The sequence below is a fragment of the Rousettus aegyptiacus genome, unplaced genomic scaffold (genome assembly GCF_014176215.1).
Source record: "Rousettus aegyptiacus isolate mRouAeg1 unplaced genomic scaffold, mRouAeg1.p scaffold_m13_p_2, whole genome shotgun sequence".
Classification (NCBI taxonomy): Eukaryota; Metazoa; Chordata; class Mammalia; order Chiroptera; family Pteropodidae; genus Rousettus; species Rousettus aegyptiacus.
Genome location: NW_023416295.1, coordinates 156,574,188 through 156,590,863, shown reverse-complemented (window position 1 = coordinate 156,590,863; position 16,676 = coordinate 156,574,188). Strand labels below are relative to the sequence as shown.

The window sequence follows — 16,676 nt, the reverse complement described above, 5'->3', positions numbered from 1 at the left end:
TTGGCCACCCACCTAAGCTGTCTGCAGCCTTTTGGATTTAGGTCGAAGGAAGAAAGGGTTTGTTTTCTATTTGGATGTTTTTTTAGGGTGGACAGACTTGTTCTTATGTGCTGGCAAAAGATGAAACAGTGGCAGAGATGGCGTGCAGAGGCAGGAAAGGGGTGGATTAGTGGAGCAGGTTCTTGGAGGAGACGGGAAACTTAGAAAGAGAGGCCCCACCTTCGTTATATAGCTGTGTATACACTTTGAGTTTTAGAATACTTTCAGAGCTACAGAAACGTTGCAAAAATAATCTAGAGTTCCCTTGTAGTCCTACCAGTTTCTCCTATCATTAATATCTTATATTTCTATATTGCATTTGTCACAACTAAGAAATCAACATTGACACAGTACTGTCAACTAGACTTACTCAGATTCTCCACTGGTTTTCCCAGTAACATCCTCTTTTCTGTTTCAGGGTCCCGTCCATAATACCACATGACAATTGTCATGTCGCCTTCATCTCCTCTGCTCTATGCCAGTTTCTGTCTTGCCTTGTTTTTCATGACCTTGACCATTTTGAGAAGTTCTGGTCAAGTATTTCATAGAACGTCCTCAATTTACATTTGTGTCGTGTTTTTCTCAGGGCCCATCTTTCTGAAAAGAAAATAAGTTCTTTGAAGAAACAAAAAAATGTCCAATGAAACCTTGAGGTGAGAGCTGGAGGGAGAACTGTCTTTCTTTCCCTGTACTATCAAATGAGTGAGATTATTTCTGCCCCGAAGGCAAAGGAGCTTTTCTCAGCAGGACCAGAATGTTTCCCTTTGGCCATAATTGAAAATGAGAGGTGACCCTGGGCAGGGCCTGGGGCTGGGAGTAGGGGCACTGGACTTTTTACCTCTGTCCCCACCGGGCCAGTTGGTGGTCTTGGGCAGGTTGCTGTCCCCTTTCAAGGGCTCTGTGAGCAGGGAATTGTCTGAGCATCCACTCAGACCTGCTCAGATCTACGATGATGGCCAAGAGTGAGGCAGCAGCCGTAACAACTGTGTGGCCGGCATTCCTGCCACGTATCAGTTTTAACCTGGAAGGAAACCATCAACTTCTTGGCCTGTCAGACCCTATTTTCTTGTTCTGCAGAGTCCCTTAATCATTGACTGGATGGCCTTTTTTAAAGGTCAAAGCTCTCTTTGGTTCTCGCTGGTCCCTTCCTGTTTGGTTTCTCCTAGTATTCAGGTAGCTGGGTGCGAAAGCCAGGTGGGAGCTGGGGAGCCCCTCCATGCCACACCAGAAAGTGAGCTCTCCCAGGAAATACTCTGAACTCTTAGGTGGTGCCGCCTGCACAGCAGTAGAAGCTGTTACTAGATTGCACCAGTTATGCTCGCTTCAGTGGCCCTGTGACCCCCAGCCATCGTGACCCAGCCAACTGGAGCAATTTCTCCAATAGCATTACAGAAAATGGGCAACTCATGGCTTACACAGCCTCTCCTCAGGCCAATTAACTCAGTGATCCAATCAAAAAAGGCAGCAGGCTCATGCCTCTGTGATTTTGGTGAACGAAGTGTTCCCAGTCCTTCCCCAGACCTCCCTTCTCACTGGATTTCTTGAACTTCCCCCCTCTCTATAGTGAGATTTTAGGTGTGAGACTGAGATCTGTTACTGCTTTTTCCATTTCTCCAGAGCCAGCTGTTTTTCTTCTTCCTCATTTCAGGCAAGTGTTCTGGCTTTGACAACCAAGCAGCTTGCCGTGAGGTCCAGGGTGGGGGGTCCAGACATGCGGGACCCCAAACTCCTGAATCTGGCCTTGTTCTTGGCCAGGGTGAGGCCTGAAGTCTCTCTCTTCCTGGTTCCAGTTCTCGGCACCATGTCCTTCTTGCCCCCGGGCATGGAGACCTGATAAATGACTGAACTTAAACAGATTGCCTTAGGACCCTTGAAATGATAACATGGAAGAGGCTGGAGCAGCGCAGGTTTTTTTGGGAAGCTGTGTCGTGAGCATGGTGTCGCTCCCCGACACCCAGCTCTTGCTCATGAGAGGCTTCTGTGCAGGCTGTAGCTTTCTTTCCCCTTTTGTAGCTTAGTTCTTTTGGACGAGATTGTTTTTATTCTTTCCATAGGGACTTATGTAAGAATTTTCCTAGCAGAGGAAGGAGTGGATGAGTAACTTTATCAACAGGGAGAGAAGATGACTTGAGGATAATTCTTCGAGAAGCACAAACCTGGAGCAGAAAGGACAGTGAAGGATACAGCCCCTCTCAGGTCCCAGGTGCCCTCAGTGGTAGCACCACCAAGATGAGGGTGAGAGGGAAGACTGAGGGAAAGGTTGGTGGCTACGTGCTAACCACAACGTAGAACTACCAAGTGTATGTGAGGCTCTAGCCTACGGAGTTCTTGGGTTGACACTTTCACGTCCACAAGGAGGCCAGCGGCTTCAGTGTTCCATTTCCCAGGGATCTGATTGGGCTGCCATATATTGGGGTGGGGGAGAGGAGAAAAGCATCACCTTCTTCTAACTTTCCAGGACCCTAGGGGAGCTAGGCCAGGGCCTGCCCACCACAGAGTCAAGCCCCATCTAGTACTTAGTGAGTGATTGTCCTGTCCCCAGCACATGGGGATGTCCCACTGGGCCCCACCGTGCCCCTGCTCTAATGGCAGTGCTCCTGAGTCGAACCAGAGTGTCCAGCCATGTCTGCTGTCTTCGGATGAGCCCAGAACACCCTCACTCACCTGCACGTCTTTTGTTAATAAGATGTCATGTCTGCTTGAACCCAAAGCTCTCAGCTTTGTTTTAACTCTGACATTTCTGCTCCTTCCAGCCAGGCATCCATGAGTTTTTCTTTGTTTGTTGTTGTTGTTGTTGTTGTTTTGTTAGTTTGTTTTTTGCATTGTCCAGCCGAGGGACATGTGGCATTGGGCGTTCTTACTGATGTTTTGTGTTGCCTGTCTAAGATGAGGGCTGAGAGGTTTGGGAAGGCGCGGAGTGACCGACCGTCCAAGGGCGGGGATTGCAGTGCTGGCGACCCGGGTGCCAATTGTTGTTCTCAGGATAACTTCTAATACTTGTAGTACTTCTAATATAATCTCCTTTATTTTCAGCCATACTTAACAGGCAAGGAAGGGCCGCATCTCACCATTCCCACTTTACAGGCGGGAAAACTGAAGCAGTGGAACTCTAAGCCAGGAACCCCAGCCCCTCGCTGGGGAAGCTCACCCAGGCAGCACATGCCGCTGCGGCGCGGGCAGTGTTAGTTCTACCGCAGGCAGAACTAAAGGTCTTGGGTCGCCCTTTACACCGTTGCCATTTCCTTTCCACCCAGCACATCCAAACCCACTGCCAAGTCGTGGGGAACAGGAAAGAGAGGCCTGTCCACACCATGGGCTGTCCCAGCTCCCGGGGCAGAGAACCAAGCTTCCTGAAGAGCAGAGCTCTGACATATAGGGTGCCTCTGTCGAAGAGGGCAGGCCAGCAAAACCCGGTGCATGGGCATTGGCCTGGAGCCCACGCCCTCGTGCGTCCAGCTGGCCGCCACGCTGCAGCCTGAGTCACTGCCCAGCAGGCCCTGGTACGAGCGTGAGACATGGAGCTCAGCTGGTCCTGCTGGTGCGGGAGGGCTTGGCTGGAGGCGGCCTCCACGGGCATCTAGTTACACAGCGCCAGGCCAGGATTTGGCACGTCAGTTCTGTTCCTTCTTGGGGAAGTCTGCCCTCAAGGAGCCAGTATCTCAACCTGCCCGCCTGTGAAATGGGACCTTCACAGGATTGTGAAATTACGTGGAGGTTTTTGTCTGATGTTTATTAGGATCACCTGTAAGGAAGTGTGCACGCTCCTAAAACCTGCAACTGGACAGGTCACCTTCTAAGGTTTCCCTGTGTGAAAAGGTAAAGGACCAAATATGGACCGTATAGGGGAGACTCTGCTATGTCATTCGCTGAACAGTGTGGTCTGATAAGGAATTACAACTGCCTCGCTGATAAATGGGTGTGCCCTTTGAACAGCGTTTTTGTTGTATTATTGTACGGTATGTACACAGAGTAGTGCATAAAACATGAGCTGTTTAAAGAATAACTATGAAGTGATAACTACGTCACTCCCACCCAAGTCAAAAGCTAGAGTATTGCCAAGTGTCTCTGAAGTGTTTTCTTATCAGAAATCCCTCCCGCTACAGGTCACCTCTAACTTGACTTTACGATAATCACTTCCTTTTATTCTCTTTGTCATCTATATGTACCCCCAAATGGTGATATTTATCTCTACGGAATCGTTATTATGTGTTCTTGTGGTTCTTGCTGCTTCTGTCGCATCTGTGAGATGCACTCGCAGTACTGTATGTTGCTGCGTCGGTTCATTTTCACTGCTGTATAGTACTCTGTTGTCCATACAGGATCCACACGGTGCTGCTAATTGCTAAGTGTTTATTCCCAACTTACTAATATGTTTAGCAAATGGATTGATCTCCCCCACCCACTTCCATCCCCATACTAGCTGCGGCTACTACCGGTGCGTGATGAGGGGCAGAGACCAAGGGTGGCCTCATCTTTGGCCCTCGGACACCGAGTTCTCCCCGGCAGCCGGGATTAGCGCCAACATCCTGTATGTCTTGCAGCTTGCCGGGATTGCAGTCCTTGCCATTGGACTATGGCTCCGATTCGACTCTCAGACCAAGAGCATTTTCGAGCAAGAAAACAATCATTCCAGCTTCTACACAGGTAAGGGTGGGGAGACTTGGTACTTCCCCCAGCTGCGGAGATTCTATACTAACCCAGGGCCTTAGCCTTGGGAAAGACTTGTGCTCTGTCTTGTCCCTTTCAAACCTTGCTTTTGTGTGGTTATGCCCGTGAATTTGTGTTTGGCTGATGTGGTTTCTTTTTTAATGCTACGTCTGGCATTTTGACCATTCTCAGATGAAAAGTTGTCTCTGCCCAAGTTGTTGCCACTCTAGAGGGTTTAAAGAGCCTCCATTCTCATCCCTAATCCTCTGTCTTCATTTCATGTCACCTTAAACTTCATCATCTGCCTAATTCAAGAAACTTTGCCATGATCGTTTCGTTTTATATGTTTGTTTTCTAAAGTGCTTTTGCTTTAGGGCAAAGGTTTCCAATTTAAGCATAAATTGACTTGGCAGGTTTCTTTGTGCACACCTGCTCCTTGGCATCTTTTCTAGTGTCATTCTGCCACTTGTTACCACTGTGTCACTACGTGAACGCTCTAAAAGGAGTAGGAGCACTGAAGCCTGTCAGGCACAATTCCCCAGTTTCTGAATTAACACACAGAATCCGTGGCCTGGTTTGGAGCTAGGAAACATCTCATTTGCGAGAAGCAAAAGCAGCCCCCTATTTTTAGGATGGTGCTCTCATGTCATCAAGCTCAAAGTGTTTAAGTTTGGTCACTTCCTTCCTGCCCACCAAAGAAGTTATTTTAAAAAAAAAAAAAAAAAAAAAAAGATGAAGAAAACATCTGAAGAGACTTATCTCCCAGGCCTTCAGGAAGAGCGCGGCGGCTCCCGGCATACGGACCCCTTCCTGCCTCCTGGAGGCCAGCCGTGAACAGACCGACATAGCCTCTTGGTTACATGGCACCCAGGCTGTAGTGTTATTTGTTATTGGTAGCTGGAGTGTGTTAGGGCGTGCCCTCCCCATTGTGAGAAGAGAAAGCGAGGGAAAGAAAAGCACAATGTATGTTTAAAAAAAAAAAAACTACACAGAGTTTTTAGGGAGCTGGTCTCCATGGTACCCTGACTTGTTTTAGCAACAGCGTGTTTTCTGTGAGTCTGTGGCCGGCCCGGAATGCTGCCCTGTGGAGCCGGAGCAGTGGGGGCAGGGTGCTGAGGGGAGGCCACGAGCACTCTCCATCATGGCATGTCATGGCGTGTCATGTCACACCAGGAAGCTGGGCACCCTCTGCAGAGAGAGCAGATCTGCTGAGGGAATGTGGGGATAATTCAGGTGGGTCGTCCTAAGGCGAGCCCCCAGCGTCTCCCCCTGTCCCCACACAGTCGTCTCCCATTGTTCTCTGCAGAGGGCCTGGCGTCATGCTCTGGCCACTCCCAATGACCCGTTTCTATTTATTGTTATCTAGGACTCTGACTAATTCTCTGTGTTTTTAGATGTGAGAGGTAAGGATCTCATTGGTGAATGGACGGAATTGGGAGGAAGACATGCATACATCTCGAACCCCTTTGTGTGGCATTTGCTGTCTCACACATGTCATCTAATGTAACCCTGGTAACTTTTCAGGGTACTTGGAATGATTCCCATCTCATCAATGAAGAAACCAAGGGCTAGAGAGGTTAAATAACCTGCCCAACCCCGTACCCCTCAAGAGGCAGGGCTAGGATCTAACCCAGGCCTGGGAAAGCTGCTGCTTGTATTACCTGTGCTAGAGTGCAGGTAGGGCTCTTCATGCAGTAATAGAAAATACCTCCTCTAACTGGATGTTCCCCGTGGGCAGGGGTGGGGCCGGGCTCTTTTGGCCTTTGACTTCACCCAAACTACAGTCAGGAGAGAGAAGCCCCGAACACTGGTGGCGGTCCCCGCCAGCAGATGACAGGTGGGAAAGTCATGCAGAGTGGCAGGAGAGTAGTGAGCACAGCATCGGGGAGCCAGGGCCTATCTCTGAGGACTCGCAGGGTTCAGATACCCCAGGTCATTACAGGGCCACTCCCCATCCCCCAATGGCCAGTGGTCCTACCCGAAGTGACCAGGACAAGGATGTGCAGGTACAATCCCGAAGCGACACCGCAATTTCTAGTTGGGGGCCAGTGACCACGGTCCCCTTAGCTCTAACAGAGGAAGTGGACCCCCCTGCCTGGGAAAGCGCTCAGCTTTGAAGACTTCATTCTGCTTGCAGAAGCCCAAGGAACAGACGGTGATACTGGAACACCAGTCAGCTGCGGGGGCATGGGTCTGGCTGCGCCCCGCACTTCACTGAGTCCTTTGGGAAACTGAATAATTATTGTCCGCGGGCAAAGGGCCAAGGAGGCTTTATTCTCTGTGTCCCCCTTCCCCCTCGGACTGTGGCACCAGCCTTGGTATCGACCCATTGTCCCTCTTCCAGCAGAGTGCCAGCTCCACCCTGCTCTTTTCCCGACATCGGGGCGTGACCATCCTTTGCACAGGGTCACTAAACATCTGTAGGGCAGCCCACAGGCCAGCTAACCGTGCGGCTGTGACCCATCAGGAAATGCGAAGGACCCAGGGTGCCTTCTCCAGCAGGACTGCAGGTTTCAAAGTAGAGAATGCATAACCAGATGGAGAAGCAAGTGAAAAAGAAACTCTCCAGCATTCAAAACAGTCCATAGTGAATCCAGAACAGCTGACAGACAGCCTTATATGGGCCTTCTCTGCAGTTCAGGCCCTGGGAGATTCAGCCCATCAGCAATATCCATAAGCCCAGGCTGTCAACCGTGTTGGGGAACTTCGTTTTCTTGGTCTCAAGCCAGCAGCCCTTCTTAATTCCTTAGTGTCCTCCCAAAACCATGCCCACTGAGTGAGGGAATCTGGGGGGCTCCAGCCAGAGGCCGTGGACACCCCCGCTCCTAAAGACCATTCCCCTTTTACGACGTGGTGCCTGACGATTTCCAGAACACGCGGCATTGCCCCTAGGAACCCTGTTCCAGCGTGTGTCCTGGGGCAGCTCGTTTTGTCGCTCTGAGCCTCCTGTTCCCCCTTTTCTTCCTGAAACTGGCAGAGTGTACACACCCACACCTCCATGTTTGACAAATGGGGTTCTCCGTGGTACTCATTCATGAGAACAGCCAGCAATGGGATGGAGACGGGACCAAGAGAGTGCCCCTGGGAGCAAAGTTAGAGTTCCCGGGAACCCTGGCTGCGTTAACTAGACGTAATAAGCTGTTCTAGGCAGGTGGAGGCCATAAGCCCCGCCAGATTTTGTTCTCCACACAAACAGGTATGGTGAGTGCTCTTTGCAAGATGGGGTTGGGTCGATGACAGGAAGCTGATGTGTCCTTCTCTCTAGCCAAAGCTGAGAGCTCTGATAAACAGGTGAAAGAAAAAAGAAAGCCCCATTTCTGGTGTAAAGGCCACCCTGGCATCTGTCACTGCTACACCAAGGGTTTTTTTGTTTTGTTTTGTTTTGTTTTTTCAACTAGGCCTATAATGTCAGCCTGAAAAAAGCGGAATACACAGCCCTTAAGTAAATTAATACAGTAATCCTAGAGAAGGCCCTGTGAGGAATAACTTTTTCCATGAGTCAGACAGAAAGCCAACATCCACTTGTTTTATAAAGGGGGGCGCTTTGTCATCTATCATGGCCAGCCTTTGCTCACGATCTCGAGGTGGAGGCTGGGAGGAACTTTGCAAGGGGAATCCCTGGATGGCCCTTTCAAGAAGCAGCCCTGAGCCCTGCAGTGGTCCTGTGGCTTCCAAGGGGGCTGCTTGTGGATGAGCCACCCTATACTTGCTGCTAAAATCCACATAAACAGCTGCCAGGGACCTGGGAAGAGTAAAGCCAAAACACCCCAGATCTGCAGCTGCCCGAGCAAGATTTAAAACCAACAAGACCCTTTGTCCTAAAGTCTTCATCTGTTGACCCCAGAAATGAATATTTAATATTACCCAAGGCCCATTAGGAGGATGTTCCCTCCTCCCTCCCTCCCTCCCTCCCTTCTCTCTCTCTCTCTCTCTCTCTCTCTCTCTCTCTCTCTCTCTCTCTCTCTCTCTGCATGGGAAATGCTTTCTCCTGTTGCAGCTCCCTGTTCCTGCTAACTCAACTCCCTGACTTCTGCCAGTGTCTCTGGGCTTATGAACTAAGATCTAGGCTTAGAGAAAGCACGTCTGTCTGTTCATTCCCACTCGACTTGATTTCGTGTGCTTGTAAATCCCTTTTATCTCTTACCACCCCCTATTTATTCAGGCCCTGCTGTGGAGCGCAGAGAAATGACTCATCCTTCGTTGTCTTGTCCCAACGAGATGGGGAGAAACTGGGGCTCTGTCACTGCCTTAGCTTGCTAGTGTCCCCATGTCAGGGCCCCTCCTCCCACAATGCCCAGGCCTGGGGCCGCACTGTCTCTCTAGAACCAGCCCGTTGCCCCCACAGTATTGGGCTGCCTGGGAGGATAGAACTTGACTCGAGGACAAACTGCATTTGTCCCCTTGCCCAGTCTGGGCCAGGCGTGCACAGGAACAATACCCATATTCATACAACACAGGGGTTTGCCAGTAAACCCACGTGACTTGACATCACGACAGATGTCGGGGAAGAGAGGGAGAGGCACAAACGCTTCCTTGTGTCCTCTCTGCTCGGCGCTGCCCGTGAGCCTCAGCTGCAGGCAAACTACACGATGCGTTGCCTGCAAAGCCTCGGCCCCGTACCGGGGGTACAGATGTGGGACAGTGAAGTCGCTGTGACACACTGCGGTATCCTGTTGTGTATTGTGTGGAAGCGTCACAGACTCTCACTTTCAGCTCCTACTTTCAGGAAGTTGCCCTGGACCCTTAGCAGGAAGGGATCAGCAAGTGTATAAAAACTTAACTGCTGTGATGATTAATAATTGTCACTCATCCTTTGTATTCTCAAGGTTAACAGTAGCTAGCACTTGTACACATTCAAAATACGTACCGCTTGATCCTCACAACGATCCCGTGGTAGACATTATTACCGTCCCCATTTTGCAGATAGAAAAGTGTTGCACAGAGAGATTAAGTGGCCTTGCCAGGGTCACAATGCTGGCTTTCAAACCCAGGTGTTCTGGGCTTCAGAGTCGGTGCTCTCAGCACATGACAGCAGCCCCCCTGGGGTTGGTTAGAAGGTGCCTACAAGGCAAGGAGGCTCGGGACTTCTCTGCCAGTTTTTCCATGGTGCCTGCCTGTTGGGGGAGTCAAGTAAGGGCACAGTCGCTCCAGAAAGTAACAGTAAGATGGGCCCCTCTGGGCATTCCCTAGGGGTTATGGAGTGACTAGGGCCAGGGCACCTCCACTGCCCTTTTCTCCCTTAAGCTGGAGGAACCGAATTGCAACTGTAAGATCTCTTTAGTCATTATAAAGGATTTTTTGAAATTTTCTAGCAACCAACGTCTCGTTTGACTGATAAGGAAATTGAGGCCAAGAGAGGGAACATGTCTTACCCAGGATGACACAGCAGTTAGTAGCAGAGTTGAGACCAAATCAAGGGTCACCTGACCCCAAGTCTATCTTCTTTGCAGTAGAGCAAGCTACTCATACCTTTACCAACATGTGCCCTTGGGTGTTACCTACTGTGCATGCCTCAGTGCCATCTGCATCAGGGCGGGAGGCATCCCCTCCAGGAAGCAGGCAGAGCTGGCCGCCTGAGTGTGCACTGCCCCATCCTGCTAAAAAGCTTCCTCTTCTGTCAGGTAGAGGCCAGCAGAAGGCGCATCACAGTCCCAGAAAGTTAGCCCGAGTTTGGAGGGTCTATTTGAATTTGCATGATTGGGTTCATCTAGCTGTAAATGGCTGACAGACTAGACCAGTTTGTGTCATGAGTAGAATCTGGGAGTTCCCAAGGATATTCTTTGTCCCAGTTAAAGGGTAATAGGCACCTTCCAGGAAGGCTGAGGGTAGGGTAGGAGTGAAGACTTGATGGGATGGGGTCCTAGAGGAGAGACTTGGTGGGAAGGAGACTTAAGGGCAGAGATGGGGGAGGCTATTTTTTAAGGACGGGGTACTTCTTTCCTGAGATGGGGGCAGTAAGGATGGGGTACAGCACAGTCATGTAGAGGAAAAAAGGAAATTGCAGGAACTATCTGGGCCTCCACAGTGATATCTCCATGTCTTGTCCTCTCTGTCCTCCCCCTTCAGGAGTTTATATTCTGATTGGAGCCGGCGCCCTCATGATGCTCGTGGGTTTCCTGGGCTGCTGTGGGGCTGTGCAAGAGTCCCAGTGCATGCTGGGATTGGTGAGTATCCCTCTGTGTTTCCCACAGCCGCTCTGACTCCAAGGCTCCCTGCCCCCAAAATCTCGTAGAACAGATGGGGTGGCATGGGGTAAAGAGGGTACCTCAAGGGCCAGCCTCCCCAGTGTTCCTCCGCTCCAGGCCCTGCCCCAGCCTCCTACCGAGCAGCATCTTGTCCTCTTCCCCTGCAGCCGTGCTCCCCCCCCCCCCCCTCCGGAGCCTGCCTATCTTACCACTTTCCTTTGGTGACTAAATGCCAGCACTTTGTTTTCCCTTTTTTTGAGGACCGTGTTTACTTTCCCCACCCCACCCGCCCCTGCCCGAATCCACAGATACTTTTGCCTTTTCTTGTTTCAGAATTTGTTAAAATTTTTCTCAAATTCTAGAGTGTATTTACTTTTCCAAATCGCTGTGGTTTTATGAGTGAGCGATGGTATTTTATCACTGGTAGACTTCTAATTAACACCTTAGAAATTCTGGGGTCAGCCGTATCCCGTTCTTTCCTCCTGAGTAGGAACCTTTTTCTGCTGAAGCTTTCACTCCTCTCCTAGGCTTGACAAGCACACAGTCCTGTAAACTTCTTCCCTGCCCCTTCCAGGCTGTTGTTCATTGGCGTCTCCAGATATCCAATCCCCAGAGAGTTGTCATTCTTCTTGTCATCGTTCTCCAGAAGACCCTTTGCTTTTTCTGGTTGGCTAGGATTGATCCTAACCCCATCCCCTTTTTGCCTTCTAGTTCTTTGCCTTCCTCCTGGTGATATTTGCTCTTGAAATAGCTGCAGCCATCTGGGGATATTCTCACAAAGATGAGGTAGGTTTTTCCTGTAAGATCTCTTGGGACCTGCGGTGATATGGGTTTGGGAGTTTGAGGATGGTGGGCGATACAGGTAGACGGGTATCCTGGCAGGCCACTTCGGTCATGCCCCTCAGAACATGAGCCGCCTCCCCACCCCCCTGGGTAGGAGATGGGAGTGTTTATACTACCCTGTGCAGTATCGTGCCAACCACTGCCTCCAGCTCCCTGAATAGCACTGGCGCATAGTAGGTGTTCAGGAAGTAATCATTAGGTCTGTGTATCTATGTGTGTATCTCACACTTCAGCAGCCCTTCCCCGCAACTCCTCTGAAAGACAGCTTAGGAAAACATAGCTTTCTGTGGTGGGACACCATTGCTCCTTTACCTCGTCTGTAAATATTTGCCACCACGAGCCGGCTGCCATGCACGGTCTAGAGATGCACAAGCTGTGGTCTCCACTTTAAGAACCTCTGCCACCTAATATGGCAGAGAGACATGTGTTTGATGGGTGTCATAGAAGTCACTGATATACAAAGGTTTCACGGGACTTGAAAGGGTAGGGTGGAGGAGAGGGCACCGACCTAAACCTTAAATGAGAAATAAGGCTTCAGGGGGAAAGTCGGTGGGAAACAGGGTACTTCCAGCCAAAAAAGGGTCTGAGCACAGCTGGGCTTGGTCTTCTGTGGGGAGCCACCAAAGAGTTATGGACCAGGATGAGCTGTGTCAGAACAGTGTTTGAGGAAGGGCTGCTTGTCACGTATAGCAAGAAAGAGAGACAAAAGACATTAGATAGAGGAACCCCATTTCGTCCGGTTCTGTTTTTAAAATGATTTAATTCGGATGAAAGAAACCGCAGCCATGGAATTAGAAAGGGATAATTATGAAAGATGCTGAAGAAGAAGTGCCGGATGTCGTCGATCAGTCAATTCATGTTGCAGGGGTAGGGGGACCAAAGGACAGGCATCCATTAAATTGGAATGCACCCAGTTATAGGAGAATGATAATATGTCCTTTATATTACAAAAAATAGCTAACACTCATTCCAAATTTATTCTGTCCCAGACACTGTGCTAAGGGCTTAACATGCAGTGTCACATTGAAATCCTTACAATAATCTCTGAGGTCGGGATTATTATAATCTCCGTCCTAAATATACAGAAAGAGGTGTGCAGAGAGGTTTGGTTAATTTACCAAAAGTCACACAGTCTCTACGTGAAGAAAAGAAGATGGAAGCCTGAGGAACTGGCCAGATCAGGAGTAGGACCTGTTTTTATTCTTTAGATCGGGAGATTCCGTTTTGTCCATAGATAGAAGGGGAGGAGCCAACAGGGGCTGAAGGGACCAGCCGTAAATACAAGAGAAGGCAGAATGGCAGGAGCTGTTCCCAGGGGATGTGAGAAGGGAGGGAGAGGCCTTAGAGATGCCGAGAAAGAGGCAGTCTGCTAGGAAACGTTTGCTGAGCATGGAAACCTGTCGGCTAAGCACGAACAAGGAGGTAACAGGTGACATCTGTTCATGAAAATGTTTGTTCATTTGTCCCTCATCCGTCCATCGTAGGTGATTAAAGAACTCCAGGAATTTTACAAGGACACCTACTCCAAGCTGAAATCCAAGGACGAGCCCCAACGGGAAACGCTGAAAGCCATCCACTATGCGGTATGGCATCTTTGCAAAGACTCCAACCCTTCTTCAGACCTGTCTTCAGAATGTTTGCGTACATGGGGTACTTGTTTACCAGACCAAGTGCATCTCTATTTTAATCATTTTGTTTATTTGTTTGTTTGTTTCTCTTACCCCCATCCCTGCCTTTCTCCCTGCAGTTGAACTGCTGTGGTATTGTCGGAATAGAACAATTCATCTCAGACATCTGCCCCCAAAAGGATATACTCTCGAGCATCTCAGTGAAGGTAAACTTTAAGAGCAGGGCTCTTGTGCCCCTGCCCACTTGCTCTGAGCAAATCCCACGAGGGTAAAAGTGAACTATGCCCTCTTGCTCCAGGAGACTAGTCATCCAAACACTTCATAAATACTTCTTCCACCTGTGAATACTTCTCCCCTGCCCTGGGGCTTCTGTGTCCTCAAGGGCAACAAACCAAAGGCCACACCAGGGAAATAGCAAAGTGTTCCAGCTACCTACAATCATTTGGTACCTACAACTGCCCATTGCTGCCCCATGATCAGCCTCCCCCAGTACTCAAGCCATCAAAGACAGGTGTGCTTTGAGTCCTGGACTCTTGCTTTTTAGACTTATAAATGGCTCATGATTGTAAGCTAGAGCTAATGTCCAAACTTCAGAATAAGAAGTAGACCCAAAGCAGAGACTTGCTCCTCTTTCTTCCAATTTCTTGCCCAAATTTTAGAGACCCACTACCGATATTTCTTGGTTCTCCTTTCCATCCACTAGCCAAGACACCTGAACATTCCTATCCCTACCCTTTCTCTGGGACCACCAGTGGTCTGGGTGTGAAACGGATACCATGGGAGGGAGGAGGTGTACCCGGACGAGGGGACCAGGGATTGTGTGTGACTGGGGTCTTGGTTTGTCCCCCTAAGCCCTGCCCTGAGGCCATCAAAGAAGTCTTCCACAACAAATTCCACATCATTGGTGCGGTGGGCATCGGGATTGCCGTGGTGATGGTGAGTGTCCCATACACCAGGAAGGAATGGTCCTCATAGTGATTGACATTAACTGCATGCTCTGGCCAAACACGATGTTAAGTGCCGCACATTTATCAACCAATTGAGTCCTTGCCATACCTATGAGGTTAGCATTCCCATTTTAGAGACTAGGGAATGGAGAGACAGAAAGGTTGTTGAGTAAGTTGATCAAAGTCTCCGAGCTCATGAGTGAAGCATTTGGGATTTGAACTCAGTGTGTCTCCAAAATCCATTCTCTTAATTATTAAGGTTCATAGGTAAATGTAAGGCGATGCTGGTCCTCAAACCATGCATGGGTTAGGACCGTGCAAGGATATAAATCACCCGTTATCCTGGGATAATCTTCAGAACATGTTTTCATCAAGCACTTGTTCTTTTCCCTCAGACAGTAGTTCAGTAAAAGCTACAGGGAACTATTTCACCTCCCCCTATAGTCCGAAAGGCAGCAAGGGATGGACAGCCGGAAGGAAGCCTGGAAGCTCTCTTACTAATCAGCCCCCAGAAACCATCAAGGGTCAACAAGGTTCCCTGGGGCCTCTTCCTTTCTCCCCAGGAGGAAGTGATGAGAACCCTTTAGGGGAACCCTTGCAAAACTACCCCAAAAGAGAGAATCGCTTCTTTACTCAGTGGTTATTGGTACCTCTCATCTGCATCTAGAAAAGCTTGAAGTAGCTTTCAGTAGAAGACATTAACAGTACCTTTTAAAATAGAATATAAAACACACAAATACACAGAGGTGCAAACAAAAGTACGAACCCGTGTGGATTATTGGAATATCTGGAATTTGAACATTCAGTTTAGCTCTGAGCTTGTTTCCCCCCTTCAAGTTCTCCAGGGCAGGTGCTTGTGCAGTAATGCATCAGTGAGTGGCTACAGACTCTAAAAATCCCACCAGTCAGTGATCCTTCCCATTATTCAGCCTATATCTCTCCTGCTTTGACATGTAACTTTTTGGCCTCGTGGCCGCCATTCTCCTGATCTTTTGTCTTGGCCTGAATGACTCATGCCTTCTCCTTCGCAAAGCCACCCTGTTCCACCTGTTCGTCCACCCTGTCTTCCAGATATTTGGCATGATCTTCAGTATGATCCTGTGCTGTGCTATCCGCAGGAACCGAGAGATGGTCTAGAGTCAGCTTGCACTCCTGAGCAGGAAAGTTTACCCCTGAAGATCATTGGTTATTTTCTTGGGGTTTTATTTTTGTTTTTGTTTTTGTTTTTTTATCGTTTTTTTTTTCTTTTTTGCCACTAACTTTAGTATTCATTCTGCATTTCTAAACACACACAAAAAGTTATTCTGTGTTTATCTTTTTAATGCTTTATTCAATATTGATATTTGTAGTTGAGAGATTGGGGGATTGGGTTTGCTTTGGTTTATAAATTTCAGTTATTTGTTTTTGCTTATTATGTTAAGCAGAAATCCTGCAATGAAAGGTACTATATTTGCTAGACTCTAGACAAAAGATATTGTACAGAAAGAGAATTTTTTTTGTCTTTAAATAGATAAAATATGTCTATCAAATTTAATCAGATTGTAACTTATGTTGAAGACAATTTGATACATAATAAAAGATTATGACAATATTCTGGACTGGTTTTTTGGTTTTGTTTTCTTTCTTTTTTTTTTTTTTTTAAGAGCTTATTTCTCAGATCTCTTTCAACTGCTATTTGCATTAACTGCATTTCCATGAGAAGTAGGTTGGAAGATTGGTGTTCCTACTTTACTAAGGAAGAAATTGAGGCATGGAGAAATGGAGGGATTTTGACCCAAGGTCACACCATTGTTAATAGAGTGAATACTAGAACCTAAGCCAAGACTCTTTCTTGCAGCAGTTGATTGTATCTTGGGGATTCAAAAGTAATCATAAGTCCCTGATGGCAGAGACTTTGCTTTATTCGCTGCTGTACCCCCAGCACCTAGAACCTAGTGTCTGGTGCATAGTAGCGGCTCAGTATTTGCTATCAATATTTGTTGATTGATAAACGAGTACATACCCATTAGGGTTTAATCCAAGAAGCAGAAGATTAAATACTATATATAGACTGAAAGAAAACCAATAAAATGCAGCTAAGCCATCAAATCAAATATATATATATATATAAATTATGTATTTATATATTTGAGAGAGAGAATTTGTTGTAAGGATTTGACCTTACACAATCATGGGAGCTGGTTAAGCAGTCTCTGTAAGACTATTATCTTTGCTTTTGACACTGGATCTTGAAGCTCACAGGACAGATAGGAAGGACAAATGGATGCTAAGGCGGGGAGGGCAAGAACAACTGGAACTCGCGCACAAGCCCATACAGACAGACAAATCCACATCCGCTCTTGTTTCTCTGATGGTGGTGGCGTGAGTCCTGTAGAGGCTAGAACTCT

General features: G+C 48.3%; 1 protein-coding gene across 1 annotated transcript in view; it reads left to right on the top strand.

The window, feature by feature from the left end:
• CD9 (CD9 molecule) overlaps positions 1-15,880 on the top strand; it is a 31,891-nt gene extending 16,011 nt beyond the window's left edge. The window contains exons 2-8 of the mRNA XM_016162909.2: positions 4,581-4,683; positions 10,753-10,850; positions 11,583-11,657; positions 13,199-13,297; positions 13,462-13,548; positions 14,195-14,278; positions 15,361-15,880. Of these exons, the coding sequence (XP_016018395.1) occupies positions 4,581-4,683; positions 10,753-10,850; positions 11,583-11,657; positions 13,199-13,297; positions 13,462-13,548; positions 14,195-14,278; positions 15,361-15,426 (612 nt within the window). The 3' untranslated portion in view covers positions 15,427-15,880. The remainder of the gene's footprint in view (positions 1-4,580; positions 4,684-10,752; positions 10,851-11,582; positions 11,658-13,198; positions 13,298-13,461; positions 13,549-14,194; positions 14,279-15,360) is intronic.
• Positions 15,881-16,676: the final 796 nt, after the last annotated feature.